General features: G+C 47.9%; 1 protein-coding gene across 1 annotated transcript; it reads right to left on the bottom strand.

Moving 5' to 3' along the window:
* Window positions 1-5,142: 5,142 nt before the first annotated feature.
* On the bottom strand, window positions 5,143-12,202 carry LOC115086014 (oocyte zinc finger protein XlCOF6-like). The gene is made up of 3 exons (XM_029592593.1): window positions 9,338-12,202; window positions 6,249-7,459; window positions 5,143-6,212 (listed from the first exon to the last, which is right to left on the bottom strand). Exons 1-3 carry the CDS (start codon window positions 9,369-9,371, stop codon window positions 5,358-5,360), a joined length of 2,100 nt encoding a protein of 699 aa, XP_029448453.1. The 5' UTR covers window positions 9,372-12,202; the 3' UTR covers window positions 5,143-5,357.
* Window positions 12,203-18,586: the final 6,384 nt, after the last annotated feature.

Here is an 18,586-nt window from a genome sequence, read left to right as displayed (position 1 = left end):
GGAAAACAGGAGAGTTTTGTTTTGGTGCGATAACCTGGGCGTGGTTCAAGTAATTAATAGACAGTCTGCTAAATGTCAGCGAGTGTCTGAGTTATTGCGGGAATTGGTTTTTCTGTGCTTGAAGTTGAATGTAACTATTCGGGCTAGACACGTGCCAGGGGAGTTGAATGTAATAGCTGACGCACTCTCTCGTTTCAAGTGGCAGGAATTCCGAGAAGTGGCGCCAGGAGCAAAATTGGAAGGGGAGCCGTTTCCACAGCATCTTTGGCGGTTGGGTCGGTGTCAGCGTGGTCGTTGATTCGGAAGTCGTTGGCTCCATCAACGTGGAACTCTTATACAAGGGGTTGCAGAGTGGTAGTTAATTATTTAGAAGGAGTGGGCTGGAAAGGAGGTCAGGCGAGCGAGGAAGAGAGAGTTCGATTTATACTGTGGGCAAAGAATATGGGATATTCCTTGACAGCAGTGCGTTCGCAGCTGGCAGGATTTTCTTTCTTTCAAAAACTGAAGGGCTGGAGTAATCCGTTGTCGAGTTTTTTAGTTAAAAGGATATTGGGAGGATGGAAGAGGGAGAAAGGTTTATCTCCGGATAGGAGGCTTCCTATACGTTATGAAGACCTGAGGGTAATCGTAGGAAGTTTGCAGGACATATGCTGGTCTGAATACGAAAGGATCTTGTTTCAGACAGCGTTCGTGTTAGCAGTTTTTGGAGCAATGAGGGTAAGGGAGCTAGTGGCATCCTCTAAAGTAAATGTGGCGGGAACCGGTTTGAAGGTAGAAAACGTGTGGGTTTGTAGTAACGCGGTGACCATTTGTATACATCGCTCCAAGGTTGATCAATATGGGAAGGGACAATTTGTAATGTTAGTGCCTGCGGCAGATATGTTAGTATGCCCAGTACGAAACGTACAGCGTTTCGTGGTAGTGAGACCTAAGGTACGAGACTTGTTTTTGGTTCATATAGATGGGTCGCCATTGACAGTTTACCAGTTCGTGCAGGTGTTACAAAAAGCGCTGAGGTTCCTGGGTTGGAATACGCAGCGTTATACTTCACATTTATTTAGAATTGGAGCGGCTACATCGGCGGCAGAGAGTGGTTTGTCTGGTAGTGCGATACAATCCATAGGGCATTGGAAGTCAAACGCTTATATGTCTTATGTGCGACCGAGATATTAGAACAAGGAGAACAGGAGGGATTAGAGGAAGGAACAGTTTCATGAAAGGGGAGGGAGGGAAGTTCGCTTCCGTGTCCTAATTGTTATGTGTTTTTTACAGAGATGAGGAAATCTCGGGGGGAACAAGAATGTGTCTGGGTCGTGGGCCATTCTTTTATACATTGGGCACAGAAGCGAGCCGAGCGGAGGCCGTATGGAGAAAATCTCGAGCTGGAAACGCTGAATTGGAATATCAAATGGCTGAGTCATCGGGGGATGAAATGGGGTGGCCTTTTACCTTTCCTTCAAAACTGTGTTCTGGAGAATGATCTTCCAAAATGTCTGTTGATTCATTTGGGGGGTAATGATATTGAGGAAGGATCCTGCAAGGAGTTGATTGTTAAAATTAAGAAGGACTTGAGCATGTTGATGAATTTAATGCCAGGTATACGGTTGGGGTGGTTGGACGTCATAGTGAGGTTAAAATTTTTGGGGTTACCTTTATGGTATAAGGGCGTTTAAAAAGTTGAGCAAACAAATTGGTAAGTGGTTAGTGAGGCAAGGTGGGTTTTGGGTGCAACATGAGTGGGCATGGGAAGTTATTCCTGGATACTTTAGATCAGATAGAATACATTTATCTGATGTGGGGATTGATTTGTTTAACAATGCAATACAGGAAGGATTAGAACAGGTGATTTTGAAAGAAGGAGGCCGCAGTGGGGGGGAACAATGACAACAACGATTGTTATTGTTCTGTGGCGGAAAACACGAGCCCAAATGTTGTTGAATTTGATTGTTTTGTTAAATGTTGGAAAAGGGGGGGAATCTCGTGTAGCGCGGGGGGGCTGCTGCACGAGATTGCCAATGAGCAAGAGGGGGGCCGATGCTCAGAGGCAATGTCACATGGAGCTCTACCACTGGAAGAGGTGGGGGGCACAGTTGGAATGTGATGAGAAAACGGGGGGGGGGGGGGGGATTTTGGAGATTGTTTTGTATTAAAAATGTTGGGGGCTCGGGTCTGTAATAATAAACTGCAGCCTTTATTTCACCAAAAATAATAATGTCTGTGAATTTATGTGGATGAGTGAAAAGAATGGGTGGGAAAACGTGGGGGGGTTCTTAAGGTGAAGTGAGTCTTGCATCTCTGTTATATATCCTGTGGAAGGAGGAGACATGGGGAGGTGAGCAGAGGGGGGGGGGGGGGGTGTCAGGGCAGGGACTGGAACGGGGAGGGGGGAGGGATTAGGGAAGAGGTCGAAGGGTGAGAGTCAATGTTGGTTGATAGAGATGGCGACAGTGAGCAGAATCCTATAGCAGCATTAGTCTCACCAGAGGTGGCAGCAGAGAGCAGATAATTGTAGCATTAGTCTCACCAGAGGTGGCAGCAGAGAGTAGATAACTGTAGCAGCAGTCTCACCAGAGGTGGCAGCAGAGAGTAGATAACTGTAGCAACAGTCTCACCAGAGGTGGCAGCAGAGTGTAGATAACTGTAGCAACAGTCTCACCAGAGGTGGCAGCAGAGAGTAGATAACTAGCAACAGTCTCACCAGAAGTGGCAGCAGAGAGTAGATAACTGTAGCAACAGTCTCACCAGAAGTGGCAGCAGAGAGTAGATAACTGTAGCAGCAGTCTCACCAGCGGTGGCAGCAGAGAGTAGATAACTGTAGCAGCAGTCTCACCAGCGGTGGCAGCAGAGAGTAGATAACGGTAGCAGCAGTCTCACCAGAGGTGGCAGCAGAGAGCAGATAACTGCAGCATTAGTCTCACCAGAGGTGGCAGCAGAGAATAGATAACTGTAGCAGCAGTCTCACCAGAGGTGGCAGTAGGGAGCAGATTCCTACAGCAGCACTGAGGAGTCCAATTCCACAATGGTGGTATAGGGTAGGGAGCTCCGATGCAGATATTCAGTGAGTAGCTGTAGGTGAGACAGACTGGAGATGTTAGTAATTACTCACTCTCTTGTAGCTGTATTGATGGAGTTCCCAGCAGGTAGTAGAGATGGAAACAGGCACCAAGGTAGACACACACAGGCCCTCGAGGAGCGAGTACCCAAATTAGAAGAATCCCGGAGGGTAGGGAGAGCTTCTTCTAGCAGCAGCGAGAAGCGGCAGAGTAGCTTAGACCGAATGAATCAAGTCCTTGCTAACTCAAAGTCAGTCAGCAAATAGGCAACCTAAATATCCAGAAAGTATGATGTCACTCAAGGGGGACGCCCCCGAGGTTCGCGCCAACCTCAGCATAAGACGTGCGATGTGCACGCGCTCGTGCGCCATAGAAGGCCCTCAGGTGAATCATGGCGGGATGCCCCGCCACAGCCGCTCCGGTGATGTCGGAGGGCGCAGCAAGAAGACGTCATGGCCGCCACTCTCCCGAGGCTGGTGGAGAAAGCAGCAACAGAGGTGAGGCATGTCAGGCAAAGCCTTCTGAGACCGATTGACGCAACATTACCCCCCTTCAAAGGGCCTCCTCCAGACCCCCTACCTGATCTTGGTTTCCAAGGATGTGTACGATGATACTGGTTCAGCATCTCTTTGTCTATGATATTAGCCATAGGTTCCCACAAGTTATTTTCTGGTCCATAGCCTTCCCATGACAGGAGTTATTCCCAAACTCTGCCAGCCGGACATCCCAGTCGGACATCCTTCGCTGAAGCCCTCTGCCCCGCGCTACCGGCGCTGACCCGCCGGTATCCCGGGCAGACACGAGGGCTCCTCACCCCGGATAGCCAACCAGACGCCTGCATCCACCACCGAGTGAGGCGCACAGCTCCACGTCACTCGTGCGACCGGAGCTCCCTGACCCTTAAAAGGCAAGTCCCAGGTGCCCTGTGCCTGCCTCAGTGTGCGCCTTTGTACTGCCCCAACTAACTTACTCCTAACCTCGACTCCCATCAACCCCGTGCTACCACAGCCAGAGTCCCACACCGGCTTCCCCTTCCACTCCCCTCCACACGCAATATACCATACCCCCCGCTCCGCAACTACCTCTGCTATCTCCTCATCCCTTTCCCTTTTCAATACCGGTCCCACTATCTATATGCCGCTCAGCCCTACTCAAAGCTCAGCAAACACTTGCAGCTGTTTTCACCATCTACCCATACACCTCCACCTCCAATATGCAATACCACAACATACATATACTCCCTACAATCTATGGCACCGCTCATACCTTAAACCCATCCTCCCTACCACGATCTCCCCTCCTCTCACCCAAATCTTCAGTATCGCTGCCCTCTCACTCATCCTACTCAATGAACAGTCTCTAAGTAAAAACTCTCCCAAACTTAATGACCTTCTTGATGAGAACCCGGACATCTGTGCAATAACAGAAACCTGGTTTAAGGAAACCGACACCGTACTTCTAAACCAGCTCCCCATCAGCTCATACAATATTTTCTCCATCCCAAGGCCCAAAAAAAGAGGAGGAGGAATCCTACACTCCGTCAAAAAAGAACTCAACATGACACACCAAGCTATCACCTCCCTGCCTAAACTTGAAATTGGCTTCTTTAAATCCCCATCTCTGCAAATCTGTTTAATATACGCCCCCCCCAGGAACTCAGGACAATAACCCATCCCCTGTTATTGAATATATTGCCAAAAACATATCCATAGACACCCCAGCAATCATTCTAGGTGATCTAAATCTATATGTTGACAGCACACCTCGAACTCCCTCATGCAACATCATACTCGAATCTTTGAACGCATTAGGATTCAAGCAGACCATCAACTCCCCAACATACAAAGCAGGTCATACCCTTTACCTAATTTTCACCAACTCCCAGGTACAGGCGGACCCCCCAACTTGCATGCCCATCTCCTGGTCCAATCACTACCTTATAAGAGCATCCTGCTCCATAAAGAAGCTTCCTAGCTACCCTACCTCAGGCAACACCATACGCTACAGAAAAACATTAATCCATGAGAATGGCCTCTCTTATGTGTGAGTTTTCATGTGTTTTGTGAGATGAACCTTCCGCATGAAGCTTTTGCAGGGAAGCTTTTATTACATTTTATTACATTACATTTTATTACATTCAGTACATGAGAATGGTCGCTCCCCTGTGTGGATTCTCATGTTCTGCGAGGTTACCCTTCTCCGTGAAGCTTTTATTACATTGAGTACATGAGAATGGTCGCTCCTGTGTGGATTCTCATGTGTTTTGTGAGATCACCCTTCACAGCGAAGCTTTTATTACATTCACTACATGAGAATGGTCGATCCCGTGTGGATTATCATGTGTCTTGTGAGGGCACCCTTCACAGTGAAGCTTTTATTACACTCAGTACATGAGAATGGTTGCTCCCCTGTGTGGATTTTCATGTGTGTTGTGAGCGCACCCTTCTCCAGGAAGCTTTTATTACATTCAGTACATGAGAATGGTCGCTCCCCTGTGTGGATTCTCACGTGTCTTGTGAGGGTACCTTTCTCAGGGAATCTTTTATTACATTCAGTACATGAGAATGGTCGCTCCCCTGTGTGGATTCTCACGTGTCTTGTGAGGGTACCTTTCTCAGGGAATCTTTTATTACATTCAGTACATGAGAATGGTCGCTCCCCTGTGTGGATTTTCATGTGTGTTGTGAGCGCACCCTTCTCCAGGAAGCTTTTATTACATTCACTACATGAGAATGGTCGCTCCCCGCTGTGGATTCTCATGTGTTTTGTGAGGTCACCCCGTCCCATGAAGCTTTTGTTACATACAGTACATGAGAATGGTCTTTCACCTGTGTGGATTCTCATGTGTGTTGTGAGGGCACCCTTCACGGGGAAGCTTTTATTACACTCAGTACATGAGAATGGTTGCTCCCCTGTGTGGATTCTTATGTGTTTTGTGAGGGTATCCTTCTGCGTGAAGCTTCTATTACATTCAGTACATGAGAATGGTCGCTCCCCTGTGTGGATTCTCGTGTGTTGTGCGAGGGCACCCTTCCCAGGGAAGCTTTTATTACATTCAGTACATGAGAATGGTCGCACCCCTGTGTGGCTTCTCATGTGTGTTGTGAGGGCACCCTTCCCAGGGAAGCTTTTATTACATTCAGTACATGAGAATGGTCGCTCCCCTGTGTGGATTCTCATGTGTTTTGTGAGCGCACCCTTCTCCAGGAAGCTTTTATTACATTCACTACATGAGAATGGTTGCTCCCCGCTGTGAATTCTCATGTGTTTTGTGAGCGCACCCTTCTCCAGGAAGCTTTTATTACATTCACTACATGAGAATGGTCGCTCCCCGCTGTGGATTCTCATGTGTTTTGTGAGGTCACCCCGTCCCATGAAGCTTTTGTTACATTCAGTACATGAGAATGGTCTTTCACCTGTGTGGATTCTCATGTGTTGTGTGAGCGCACCCTTCTGCAGGAAGCTTTTATTACATTCACTGCAAGAGAATGGTCGCTCCCCTGTGTGGATTCTCATGTGTCTTGTGAGGTCACCCCGTCCCATGAAGCTTTTGTTACATTCCATACATGAGAATGGTCTCTCACCTGTGTGGAGTTTCTGGTGTGGGGAGAAGTATTTGTTAATGTAACATTTTCCACATTCAGTACAGGAGAATGGTCTCTCGCCTGGGTGGATGCCCGGGTGTAACATTAGCTTATCCTTACGCCGGAAGCTTTTCCCACACTCAGCGCCGCTAAATGGTTTTTTTCCAATATGGAGTTGCTGGTGATGTGTGAGGTTTTTCGTCCTAATAAAACATTTTCCACATTTAGTGCAAGAGAAGGATCTCCCTCCAGTGTGGATTTTGTGATGTAAGATTAGGTTATACTTACTAATTAAACTTTGCCTCCAGTCACGGCAGAAGATGGTTTGCTCTGTTTTATGTATGTTTAGGTGCACTTTTAGATTTTTCTTCTGACTGAAGCTTTTCCCACATTTATTCCAAAGAAATAATGGTTGTAATGGGTGGGATTTCTGGTGCAATATTAAATGTGATTCCTCACCAAAGCTTTTACCACAGGAGTCACACGGTAAGGATTTCCTCCCTTTCTCCTCCCTCTGGTGAAGGTCAGAAGCGTTTTGATCACTGTTATTGCTCTGGAAGGGGCACTCTGTGCTCCCGTGTCTCTGCTGCTCAGGGATGACATTGACCTCCATCTCACATGCAGTGACTCCCTCCCGTGAGTCTCCTGTCGGCTCTCCCTGCTTCTTCTTAGACTCCTGCTGACTATTCCTTGTGTTTCTCCTCTCAGTCCCCTGTGAAACATTCTCAAAGACATTTCCTGATTCTCTTGGGATCAGTCCTGCTTCCATAGGATGTTCTTCTTGATTCTCCTCTTTTATGTGCAGTGTGACCTCATCACTTGCTGGTGATAGAAGAAGACATTAATCATGCATTAGTCACCATGCAAATGGATCTGGGTTTCTGATCCTATACTCACTGTTCTGGCAATGTGACACAGTGACAGAGCAGCGCATTTCTGACCAACCACTGGTGACCATGAAAAACTTCTAACAATGAGGTTTACACCAAAAGCCTTATGAGATGAGCTCCTAAATACATATAACCTAGAGGAGGAGAAAGGGGGAGATATGATAGAGACACTTACATTCCTGAAAGGTAATAATGCTCAAGAAGTAAATGTATTTTGAATGGAAAATAATTTGTAGAGCAAAGTTCCAAGGGGGGAGACTAGGAAGAATATCAAGAGATATTTTTTGGTCACAGAGTGTGGTGGATGCCTGGAATTAGCTCTTGGAAGTGTTGGAGATGAAAACTGTAACAGAATATAAAAAATAACAGCAGGATAAACAGAAGAGAGAGAGAAGATGGAGAGAATGAGAGATAAGAGGTCAGGAATGTAGGCGAGCTTGCTGGAAACAGCAGATACTCCATAGGTAAAACCTGAGAGGGAGAGAAGAGGGAGGAGAGTGGGGGGTAGGATAAGCTTGGAGGGGAAGGATGAGAGTTACCACAGAGGGAGAGGACTGAGATTGATATCCAGAGAAGGGCAGGTATGATGACAGTAAAGACAGTGAGATTCTCTTAGGGTGAGAGGAAGAAAACTTTGTAAAGCAATGGACAAGGCAGAAGACAGAATGGCCGAGGAGGTGGAGAATATGGGAGGCTGAGAGGGTCCCTGATGATTCCCAATGGACAGAAGTGGGGAATGAGATTGGGTAGGGTTAGCATCAGGAAGGGGAAGGAGAATGGATCCATAGGTAGGGGAGAAGGGAAAAATGGCCATGAGACAGGTAGAAGTATGCAGACAAGCTGAAACCTCCCTATTATATCAGTGCAAGGCTAAGTATGTCACAGGGTAATGACATTCATGAAGCAAGCTCAGACCTCTTGTATCCTGCTGTTCATATTCAGTTAATTGTAAAACAAGAATGCACGCGACCGTACGTGCACGTGGGAGCGAGTGAGCAAAGATACGCTGGAGTTTTAAATCACGTGCACAAGTACGTGTGTATGATGTAAAATACACCTAGCATGTGTACTCGAGCAAATGTAAAGCACATTCCTTCCTTAAGAATTTGTCGGCTTTAACGCATGCATGGAAGAGGATTTTAAAACATGCTCAGGTGAAAGCCATTCCCAGTTTTAGCCATTAGCCCACCAGTTTGCCCAGTCTATCTCAGGGTTATCCAGACCCTTCTAGTTTTTCATCCTGCACTCCCCCCAGTTGAGCAAGACCCCTCACCCTATCGTGTTAGTCCTAAAAATGATTTCTGCAGACTTACACCTCATCAGGAGCAGCAGGAAATATACGCAGCTTACGGTGCGCCACGAGCAGCGGCCGCTGGATTTACACACTTAACTGCTGGCCCCGCCCCTTTTTAGCACGAGCAAGTAATTAGCTGTTTCTGAAATTCATGTCGCTCAGGTGCGGCCACGTATTCATCTTTTAGTGCGAGTAACGCTTTTAAAATTTGGCCCATTCAGTTCTGTATCTCAGCAGGTGAGATCAGTAGTCCTGGGCCTGCTGCTGAGGGCTCAGTAAAGTCCCTTGAGAAACTTTGTGGATGCTCCCCAGCAAGTGCCTCATGTAAGACATCTGAGATAAATTCCTAGACTGCCTCGTAGGGGCCGTCTCACATGAGAAGATCCAAACAACCAATCTCAGGTGCCAGCTCAGACACAGAGCAATGCTTGAGCTGGAGTCAGGAGAAAAGTCACAGACGACCTTCAGTAAATCAGCCCCTGTGACTGATAAAGATTCAGGTAATGCAATCCTTACCCAGGGAGATCAGGGTCTCATAATTCTCCTTCATCACCTCCCTGTAAAGCTCCTTCTGCCCTTCATCTAAATACCCCCACTCCTCCTGGGAGAAAGAGACAGAGATGTCCTCAAACGTCACCGGCACCTGAAACACAAACCAGAAACACTCAGTGACACGTGGAGGGGCTCAGCGTGCATTAGATCTCAGCTGGATTTATCCTCCTGTTTTATCATGGAGGAGGGGATACCAGGACCCCTCTTCCCCAAGAAATGTCAGATTTGTTCCCTCTGTGTTGCCCCTAGAATCAGTTTCCTCCATAGACCCCAATGTTTTCAAACTGAAAAATATTCTCTAATACCAGAGACAGAGAATATGAAATGTCATTGCGTGGATAAATCACATTATAATAAAAAGGAAGCTATAAGAGCATTATCCAGAACATCAGGTTCTATTCCATCAGGAGGACTCCCTGTGCTAAATCCCAACAGGGCAGGAAGAGTTTGGTGTCCTGGGCAGTGACATTTCTCCCATTGTGATGTACTAATTCTGTATTCAGGGGTGTTGCAAACCATGGGCACACAGGGATCAAGCCCCAAATCTCAAACAGCTGTTTGCTTTCCTTCTCTGCAGGGAAAAGGAAAGGAGAAATTACACTTACCTGATAATTTCCTTTCTTCTGCAATCAGGCAGGTCAATCCACACAAATGGGTTATGCACCTCTACCAGCAGGTGGAGACAGAGTAAAAGCCAACGTCAAGGACATATAGCCCTGTCCTGACATCAGCCTGCAAGTATTCTGGGGAAAATCCAAATTGTGGACAAACTGATTATATTTTAACATAACCACTTATGCTTCCAACCAATTGAGAACACTGAGCTCAGTGAAAAGAGCTAACATTTCCTAAGCTAAGGAGCTGGTCATGATACTTACCAATCCTCAAACGAGTAACAGATATAACACTCTGCGTCGTTCGTACCTAGAGGACAAACTGAAACCAAGACGGCAGCCGAGGGTGGACTGTGGATCGGCCTGTCTTCCTCAGAGGAAGGAAAATTAAAATTAAATAAAAAATGTCATCAGGTAAGTAGGAATTTCTCCTTCCAGTTCACTCGGGCAGGCTAATCCACACCAGTGGGATGTACCAAAGCTGCCCATGGACCCAGCAACATTGCACATGCTAAGGCCGGCGTCCTCCTGTGCCCAAACGATCAAGCAGAATGCCTGGAAGGGTGCGTAAGGGCAACCGCTGACGACTTCCATAATCCAATAACGGAGTATAGTTGCCCGCGCCGCTGGCTCACCCTGAATACCTCCACCATGGAGTACAGCTGACCAGACTTACTGAGAGGATTAATAACCTCCAAGGACTGCATCAGATGCCACTTGACAGCCAGGTACACTACACTGAGGGTAAATTATGCTATTGGTTCTCTTACACCAAGTAATTACATAAACCAAAGAGAACTCACGAAATCACACCATTCAATCTCAAATATATAATTTATTAATGGAATGTATAAAATAGATCCTGTCTAGACAATAATTACTATCTAACACAATCATTCATCCATGCTACAATCATATCACAGTCATACAACACCTATAAAAACATCATATCATAATGTAAAAATCCCAACACCAATGTGTAACAGTTTTTCAAATCACAATGTAAAATATATATTGCAATATCATCTGCTTTAAATTTGATAATGTTTCACAAAATGTAATAATAGTGATGTAACATATCTCTATAAATGTCTAGAACCTGATGTTCTCAAGTTCCAGCATTACCCACTATACTTTTCCGATTATCACAACCAAAAACGGTGACATCGTCCACTGGACCTGCCCGACAAGGACTCCTTGTTTCGCCCGATTCATCTGGGCTTCATCAGGGATATTTTCGCCACTGTCGTCTCTAATGCAACCTATATTAAATACATCCATCAATATAGGTAACCACTCTCCACTTTAACCCTTAAAACCCACCTCCTCTCCAAACATTAAACATAGAAAGGATCTACCTTTACAGATCGTTTGAATTTTGTAACGTTTAAGATGTGCAACCTCCGTTGCCGCATTAAAGTGCTTTTTAATCCATTCAACTTTCAAAGTATAGGCAAAACGCTTCACATTTCAACATCACTAAGCTAATTCCAGGGACCAACCCTGCAACCAAAAAATAGCGAAAAATACAATTCAATAACAGCTTCAAAATACCTAAAACGCTCAACCGGCTGCATACTCACATTTCCTCCGGAATTGATGACATCACGTATAACGGCATGATGTAAAGCCATGAACCTAAACGTAAGTTTTATAATACCACCAATTAAAACCTTAACTAGTCCTACAATTAAACAATCTCCTTGATCATTATCCCATATGGCAATCTTTCAACTCCCAGAAAAAACCACCGTCGTAATAAAAGTTATCAATGAGCCAGTCGTATACTCACACAAAGGCTTGCCATTCAATTGGACCATTGAGTCCGTGGGGTACACTCGTCTGCCAATCAAAAATAAACCTTTGCTCCACTCATCTTAGAACAGCAGATAAATCGCCTCCCCACTGCAAAGTAACTCTTTTAATGACAAAAAACCGTAGTTCTTCGATCTCATGCTTTACATCTAACCAGTGTTTTACCAAAGGGGCATTTATTTTCTCCATTCTAATCCTGCTCTTGTGTTCAATGATACGAAATTTTATGGACCGAATGGTTTGTCCTATATAGATTAAAGAGCAAGGACACAGAATCGCATATACCACTCCTGCTGATTCACAAGTCCAGGAGCAATCTCCTGGACTTGGGATGTCGGCTGCCAATAGTCAAAATAGCGCCGACGGCCCTTTGCCCTCACTATTATCACTGGGGTCGACCAATGGCAGCAGTAGCCCCTGTGACATAGTAAGGGCAAAGGACCGTTGACGCCATTTTGATTACTGGCAGCCGACAGCCCTTTGCCCCTCCTGCCAGTCTCCTACCTGCTGAGCAGAAAGCCCTGCAGCCATTCTCCTGCCCCTTCTCCAGAGCAGGATTTCCAGCCCCGGCTCCCTCCCTGCACCGTCCCTGGGGTGGGGGATGGGATCAGTCCCAGGCTGCATCCCCTGCCCCCCTCCTGCCAGTCTCCTACCTGCTGAGCAGAAAGCCCTGCAGCCATTCTCCTGCCCCTTCTCCAGAGCAGGATTTCCAGCCCCGGCTCCCTCCCTGCACCGTCCCTGGGGTGGGGGATGGGATCAGTCCCAGGCTGCATCCCCTGCCCCCCTCCTACCTGCTGAGCAGAAAGCCCTGCAGCCATTCTCCTGCCCCTTCTCCAGAGCAGAATTTCCAGCCCCGGCTCCCTCCCTGCAGGGTCCCTGGGGTGGGGGATGGGATCAGTCCCAGGCTGCATCCCCTGCCCCCCTCCTGCCAGTCTCCTACCTGCTGAGCAGAAAGCCCTGCAGCCATTCTCCTGCCCCTTCTCCAGAGCAGGATTTCCAGCCCCGGCTCCCTCCCTGCACCGTCCCTGGGGTGGGGGATGGGATCAGTCCCAGGCTGCATCCCCTGCCCCCCTCCTGCCAGTCTCCTACCTGCTGAGCAGAAAGCCCTGCAGCCATTCTCCTGCCCCTTCTCCAGAGCAGGATCTCCAGCCCCGGCTCCCTCCCTGCACCGTCCCTGGGGTGGGGGCAGATTCAGGCTCCGCTGCTGTCTCAGGGTTTTCAGCTTCCGGTCTCAGCACCACATTCTGTACAGGAAGCACCGCCCCCTTCCAGCAGGAAGTGACATCACCAAGGAAGAGGAAGTGGGAACTGCAGCCGCGGCACAAGGAGCTGTTAGAAACCGAAACTTGACGGTAGGAAAAGACCCCATGGCCCATCTAGTTGGGATGGACGCTGGGAAATGTAGTCCTGCACTGCCTTTGCTCAGTTTTTTGGGAATTGTGGGAAATGTAGTCCTAGGGCGTGGGTTGTTGCAATTGGCTGATTAATAAAGCCAAGTCCTGTTCCCTTTATAAAAACCAAAATTGGTAACTCTGCAGCCTCTCAGAGAGACTGGGGGGGGGGAGAAAGGAGGAGGGGAGAGGTGGGAGAAGGAAGGAGGGAAAAGGGAGGGATTGTGGGGAGAGAGCAGGGTGAGGAGGCGCAGGAGGGAGGGAGACTGGGAAGGATCAGGGAGAGGGTAAGTGAGAGAGAGGATGTGAGAGAGCCCCCTCTGACTGCTGTCCTCTGCCTCCCCCGCCCAGCACTGACAGCAGGAGCTGAGGCTGCTCACAAGGCTGCAGGATTCAGGATCAGCTGGGACTGCGCTCTCAGGAATATTGGGACCGGGAGCTCAGATTCATACATTATACCTGGAAGGAGAGCATCAGCCTGATGAGGAAGGAAGCAATCCTGTAGCTAGGACCTGCCCTCAAGATGATGTAGTATCCTCTAGCACTGAGAATAGTTCTCCAGGAGCACGGGCCCAGGAGGGAAGACTGGGAGCTCAGATTCATACATTATACCTGGAAGGAGAGCATCAGCCTGATGAGGAAGGAAGCAATCCTGTAGCTAGGACCTGCCCTCAAGATGATGTAGTATCCTCTAGCACTGAGAATAGTTCTCCAGGAGGGAAGACTGGGAGCTCAGATTCATACATTATACCTGGAAGGAGAGCATCAGCCTGATGAGGAAGGAAGCAATCCTGTAGCTAGGACCTGCCCTCAAGATGATGTAGTATCCTCTAGCACTGAGAATAGTTCTCCAGGAGGGAAGACTGGGAGCTCAGATTCATACATTATACCTGGAAGGAGAGCATCAGCCTGATGAGGAAGGAAGCAATCCTGTAGCTAGGACCTGCCCTCAAGATGATGTAGTATCCTCTAGCACTGAGAATAGTTCTCCAGGAGGGAAGACTGGGAGCTCAGATTCATACATTATACCTGGAAGGAGAGCATCAGCTTGATGAGAAAGGAAGCAATCCTGTAGCTAGGACCTGCCCTCAAGATGATGTAGTATCCTCTAGCACTGAGAATAGTTCTCCAGGAGCAGGGGCCCAGGAGGGAAGACTGGGAGCTTAAATTCATACATTATACCTGGAAGGGGAGGATCAGCTTGATGAGGAAGGAAGCAATCCTGTAGCTAGGACCTGCCCTCAAGATGATGTAGTATCCTCTAGCACTGAGAATAGTTCTCCAGGAGCACGGGCCCAGGAGGGAAGACTGGGAGCTCAGATTCATGCATTATACCTGGAAGGAGAGCATCAGCTTGATGAGGAAGGAAGCAATCCTGTAGCTAGGACGTGCCCTCAAGATGATGTAGTATCCTCTAGAACTGCGAATAGTTCTCCAGGAGCGGGGACCCAGGAGGGAAGACTGGGAGCTCAGATTCATACATTATACCTGGAAGGAGAGCATCAGCTTGATGAGGAAGGAAGCAATCCTGTAGATAGGACCTGCCCTCAAGATGATTTAGTTTCCTCTAGCACTGAGAATAGTTCTCCAGGAGCACGGGCCCAGGAGGGAAGACTGGGCAATAAATTCCACTGCTCAATTGTGCATTAAGTGAAAAATAATTTTCTCTCACTGGCACTTATGAAACACCTTCTGAAAATCCAAATACACTACATCCATCAGCTCACCATGCTGACTGTGTCCCATTAACCCGTGTTTTCTATATGTTCTGTGATTTTGTTCTTTAGAAAACGTTCCATGATTTTTACCAGCACTGAATTCAGACTCACTGGTCTAGAATTTCCCCAAACACCCCTGGATCCCTTTGTATAGATTGGGGTTCCACTGGCCACCCTCTAATCTTTGTGCACAATTATAGGTTACACATTATTAATAGTAATAGATTACAATTTCATTTTTTTAGTTCTTTTGTAACTCTGGTGTGTATTCCAACTGTTCTGGGTGTTTTTTGGGTCCTTACGTACTGGCCTCCTGCATCTGAAAAGAGGTAGCCTGCATTTGATCTCCCGGGCCATTCACCCCATTATCTTGGGATACCGTGACTCCAACAGCATCATCCACACTTTGACTGAGCTACCCTACAACTCACCCAGTGGGACTGTGAGTGTATGGATTCATGGCTGGAGCAGGTGGAACCTCCTCAGCCTATAACCGTGGCTACAACTCTTCTGGAGTTTCCTCCTCAGTATGTGGAATATACAGACGGCCCTGTTATGGACATATTTACCCTTTCCCGCTTCATGAGACTCAGGTTATGTCTGATTATATCCAGGAAAACTTGAAAAATGTATTTATCCATCCTTTATCTTCTCTAGATGAGGAAAGGTTCTTCTTCATTGTGAAGAACGATGGCTCCCTCAGTGCATAGACTACCGCAAACTGAACGCCATCACAAAGAAGGACTGGTTATCCACTACCACTAACCACAGAGCTCTTCGACTGCATTTAAGCACTAAGATTTTCAAAAGGCTGGACCTCAGAGGTGCATACAACCTTATTTGTTTCAAGGCTGATGACGAGTGGAAAACTGCGTGAATTATCAGACTTTCTCCCAGGCATCCACCACCCTCTCCGTGAAGTTCACGGAGAGGGTGGTGGATGCCTGGAATGCCCTTCCGGAGGAAGTGGTGAAGACCAAAACTGTGAAGGACTTCAAAGGGGTGTGGGATAAACACTGTGGGCCAGATTTTATAAATTAGTGCGATTGCGTACTTTTGTTCGTAGCCGCGCGTATCCATTAAAATCCGGGGTCGGTGCGCGCAAGGCTGCCCAAAATCGGCAGCCTGCGCGCGCCGAGCCGCGCAGCCTGCCTCCATTCCCTCCACCCCCCCCCCCCCGCACCTTCCCTTCCCCTACCTAACCCCCCCACCCGGCCCTATCTAACCCCCCCCACCTTTGTCGGCAAAGTTACGCCTGCTGGAAGCAGGCGTAACTTTGCGCGCGCTGGCCGGCTGCCCCGCTCCGTGTTCCGGTCCCGGGTGCTGGTCTGGAGGCCGCGGCCACGACCCCGGGCTGATACCACGCCCACGGCACCGCCCCCTAAAAGCCGCATCACTCGCGGCCCGCCCCCTAAACGCCGCGTCACTCGCGGCACGCCCCCCCGACACGCCCCTCCATTCAAGCCCCGGGACTTACGCGCGTCCCGGGGCTTGCGCGCGCTGCCGAGCCTATGCAAAATAGGCTCGGCGCGCGCAGGGGGGGTTTGGGGTAGGTTTTCGGGGGGTACGCGCGTATCCTACGCGCGTACCCCTTTGAAAATCTACCCATGTGGATCCATCAAGTCTAGAGGACGGGAATGAAGAGTGGGTGGCTCGCGGGAATGAAGGCTACTGCCTGGAGATTATACCCTAATTCAATAAACATACACCCGGTTAATGCAACTCCAACATTGCTCTAAGCTTCAACGGCAAGAGGAAACGTGGAAAAAGATTTGCATTCACAAAAAAGCGGGGAGTAGCTTGCTTGTTACGGTGGTTACTACCCCAAACCAAATAAGCCAGATACTTTACTTTCAATGCATATCCAGCATAGTTCTCTGCTTCAACGGCAGGGGGGAAAGTCTGATAATTCATGGATATCCAACATAGCTCTCTGCTTCAACGGCAGGGGAGAAAGTCTGATACTCCACTTTCAACGCATATCCAGCATAGCTCTCTGCTTCAACGGCAGGGGGAATGTAGAAAAGTCTGTATATAAATATATATCCACAACAATCAACAAGGACTGAATTACATTGGGTAAACAAGCATGGGTGTAGCTTGCTTATTGCGGCAGTTACTACCCCTAACTAAGCTAGATATTCACTTAGATGCAGTTCCAACACTGCTGTCTACATTAATGGTGGGGGTGGAAGGGAAATAGAACAAAAAGGTTACTAAGAGCCAAGTGTAACAGAAGTATGGGGAAAAAAAAGTGCATAGCTTGCTGGGCAGACTGGATGGGCCGTTTGGCTTTCTTCTGCTGTCATTTCTATGTTTCTATGTAACTCTTGTGACGGACACCACAGGTATCTAGTTATGCCCTTTGGGTTTTGCAACTCACCAGCAGTATTCCAGAAAAATGGTCAATGAGATTTTTCATGACCTACTCTACACCTGTGTAGTCATGTATTTAGATGACATTCTGATCTTTTCATAAAATTAAATGCTCACTGCTGAGATATCCGCAGCATCCTGCAGTGCCTGCAAGAGAACAGTCTATACGCCAAGATGGAACAATGTCTCTTTGAACAAGGGGAACTCCCTTTCCTGGGATACATTGTGTTTTGTGACAGATTCTGTATGGATCCTGACAAGATAAAGTCCATCAGGGACTGGCCCCATCCAGGGGGCTTCAGGCTCTACAGAGATTCCTAGGGATGTGCAGACAAAAAGTTTATGTTCACAAGTCCATAAGTCGAAAAGGGTCAATTTCGGTCAATTTCGGTCAATATGGACATATGGAGAATTCCATAAGTTGAGTCTATGTCCATACGTGCACCGGTTCCCTAAATAAAAATTTAAACCCCTCACCCTCCTTAATCCCCCCCCCCCAAGACTTACCAAAATTCCCTGGTGGTCCAGCGAGGAGTCAGGAAGCCATTCCTCTATTCCTTTGCGAGGAGCACGTGACGTCCGCGTCACGTCAGAGTGACGCGGCCGTCACGTGGTCCACCGCGGTTCCGCTCCCGGACCCCTCGTTGGACACAAACGGAACTTTTGGCCAGCTTGGGGGGGCCTCCTGACCTCCCCAAGCTGGCCAAAAGTTCCGTTTGTGTCCAACGAGGGGTCCGGGAGCGGAACCGCGGTGGACCACGTGACGGCCGCGTCACTCTGACGTGACGCGGACGTCACGTGCTCCTCGCAAAGGAATAGAATAATGGCTTCCTGACTCCCCGCTGGACCACCAGGGAGTTTTGGTAAGTCTTGGGGGGGATTAAGGAGGGTGAGGGGTTTAAATTTTTATTTAGGATCAACGATCGTGATTTCCAACGTATTCAACATAGCTATGTTGAATACGTTGGAAATCCGATCGTTTTCGCCTCATCACTTTTTTAAGTTAAAAAAAAAAAGTAGCGTTTTACATATAAGTTCAAAATGAATGCACACCCCTAGAGATTCCTTGGATTTGCTAATTATTATCATCAGTGTATTCCAAACTAATCTTCAGTGGTGGCCCCCCCTTACCCGCAAGGGCGCCAACACCAAAGGCTGGCCATCTGAATCTTTAGATGCATTTCAGGATTTGAAGAATGTTTTTATAGTTGGGTCCTGCCTATATAATCCAGATCCTGAGTGACCTTTCATCTTCGAAGTTCATGCCTCTACTCTAGTATTGGGGTCGGTCCTGATCAA

This window comes from Rhinatrema bivittatum, chromosome 2 (genome assembly GCF_901001135.1).
Source record: "Rhinatrema bivittatum chromosome 2, aRhiBiv1.1, whole genome shotgun sequence".
Lineage (NCBI taxonomy): Eukaryota > Metazoa > Chordata > Amphibia > Gymnophiona > Rhinatrematidae > Rhinatrema > Rhinatrema bivittatum.
Note: the sequence above shows the minus strand (reverse complement) of the source record. Positions and strands in the feature narration are given on the sequence as shown.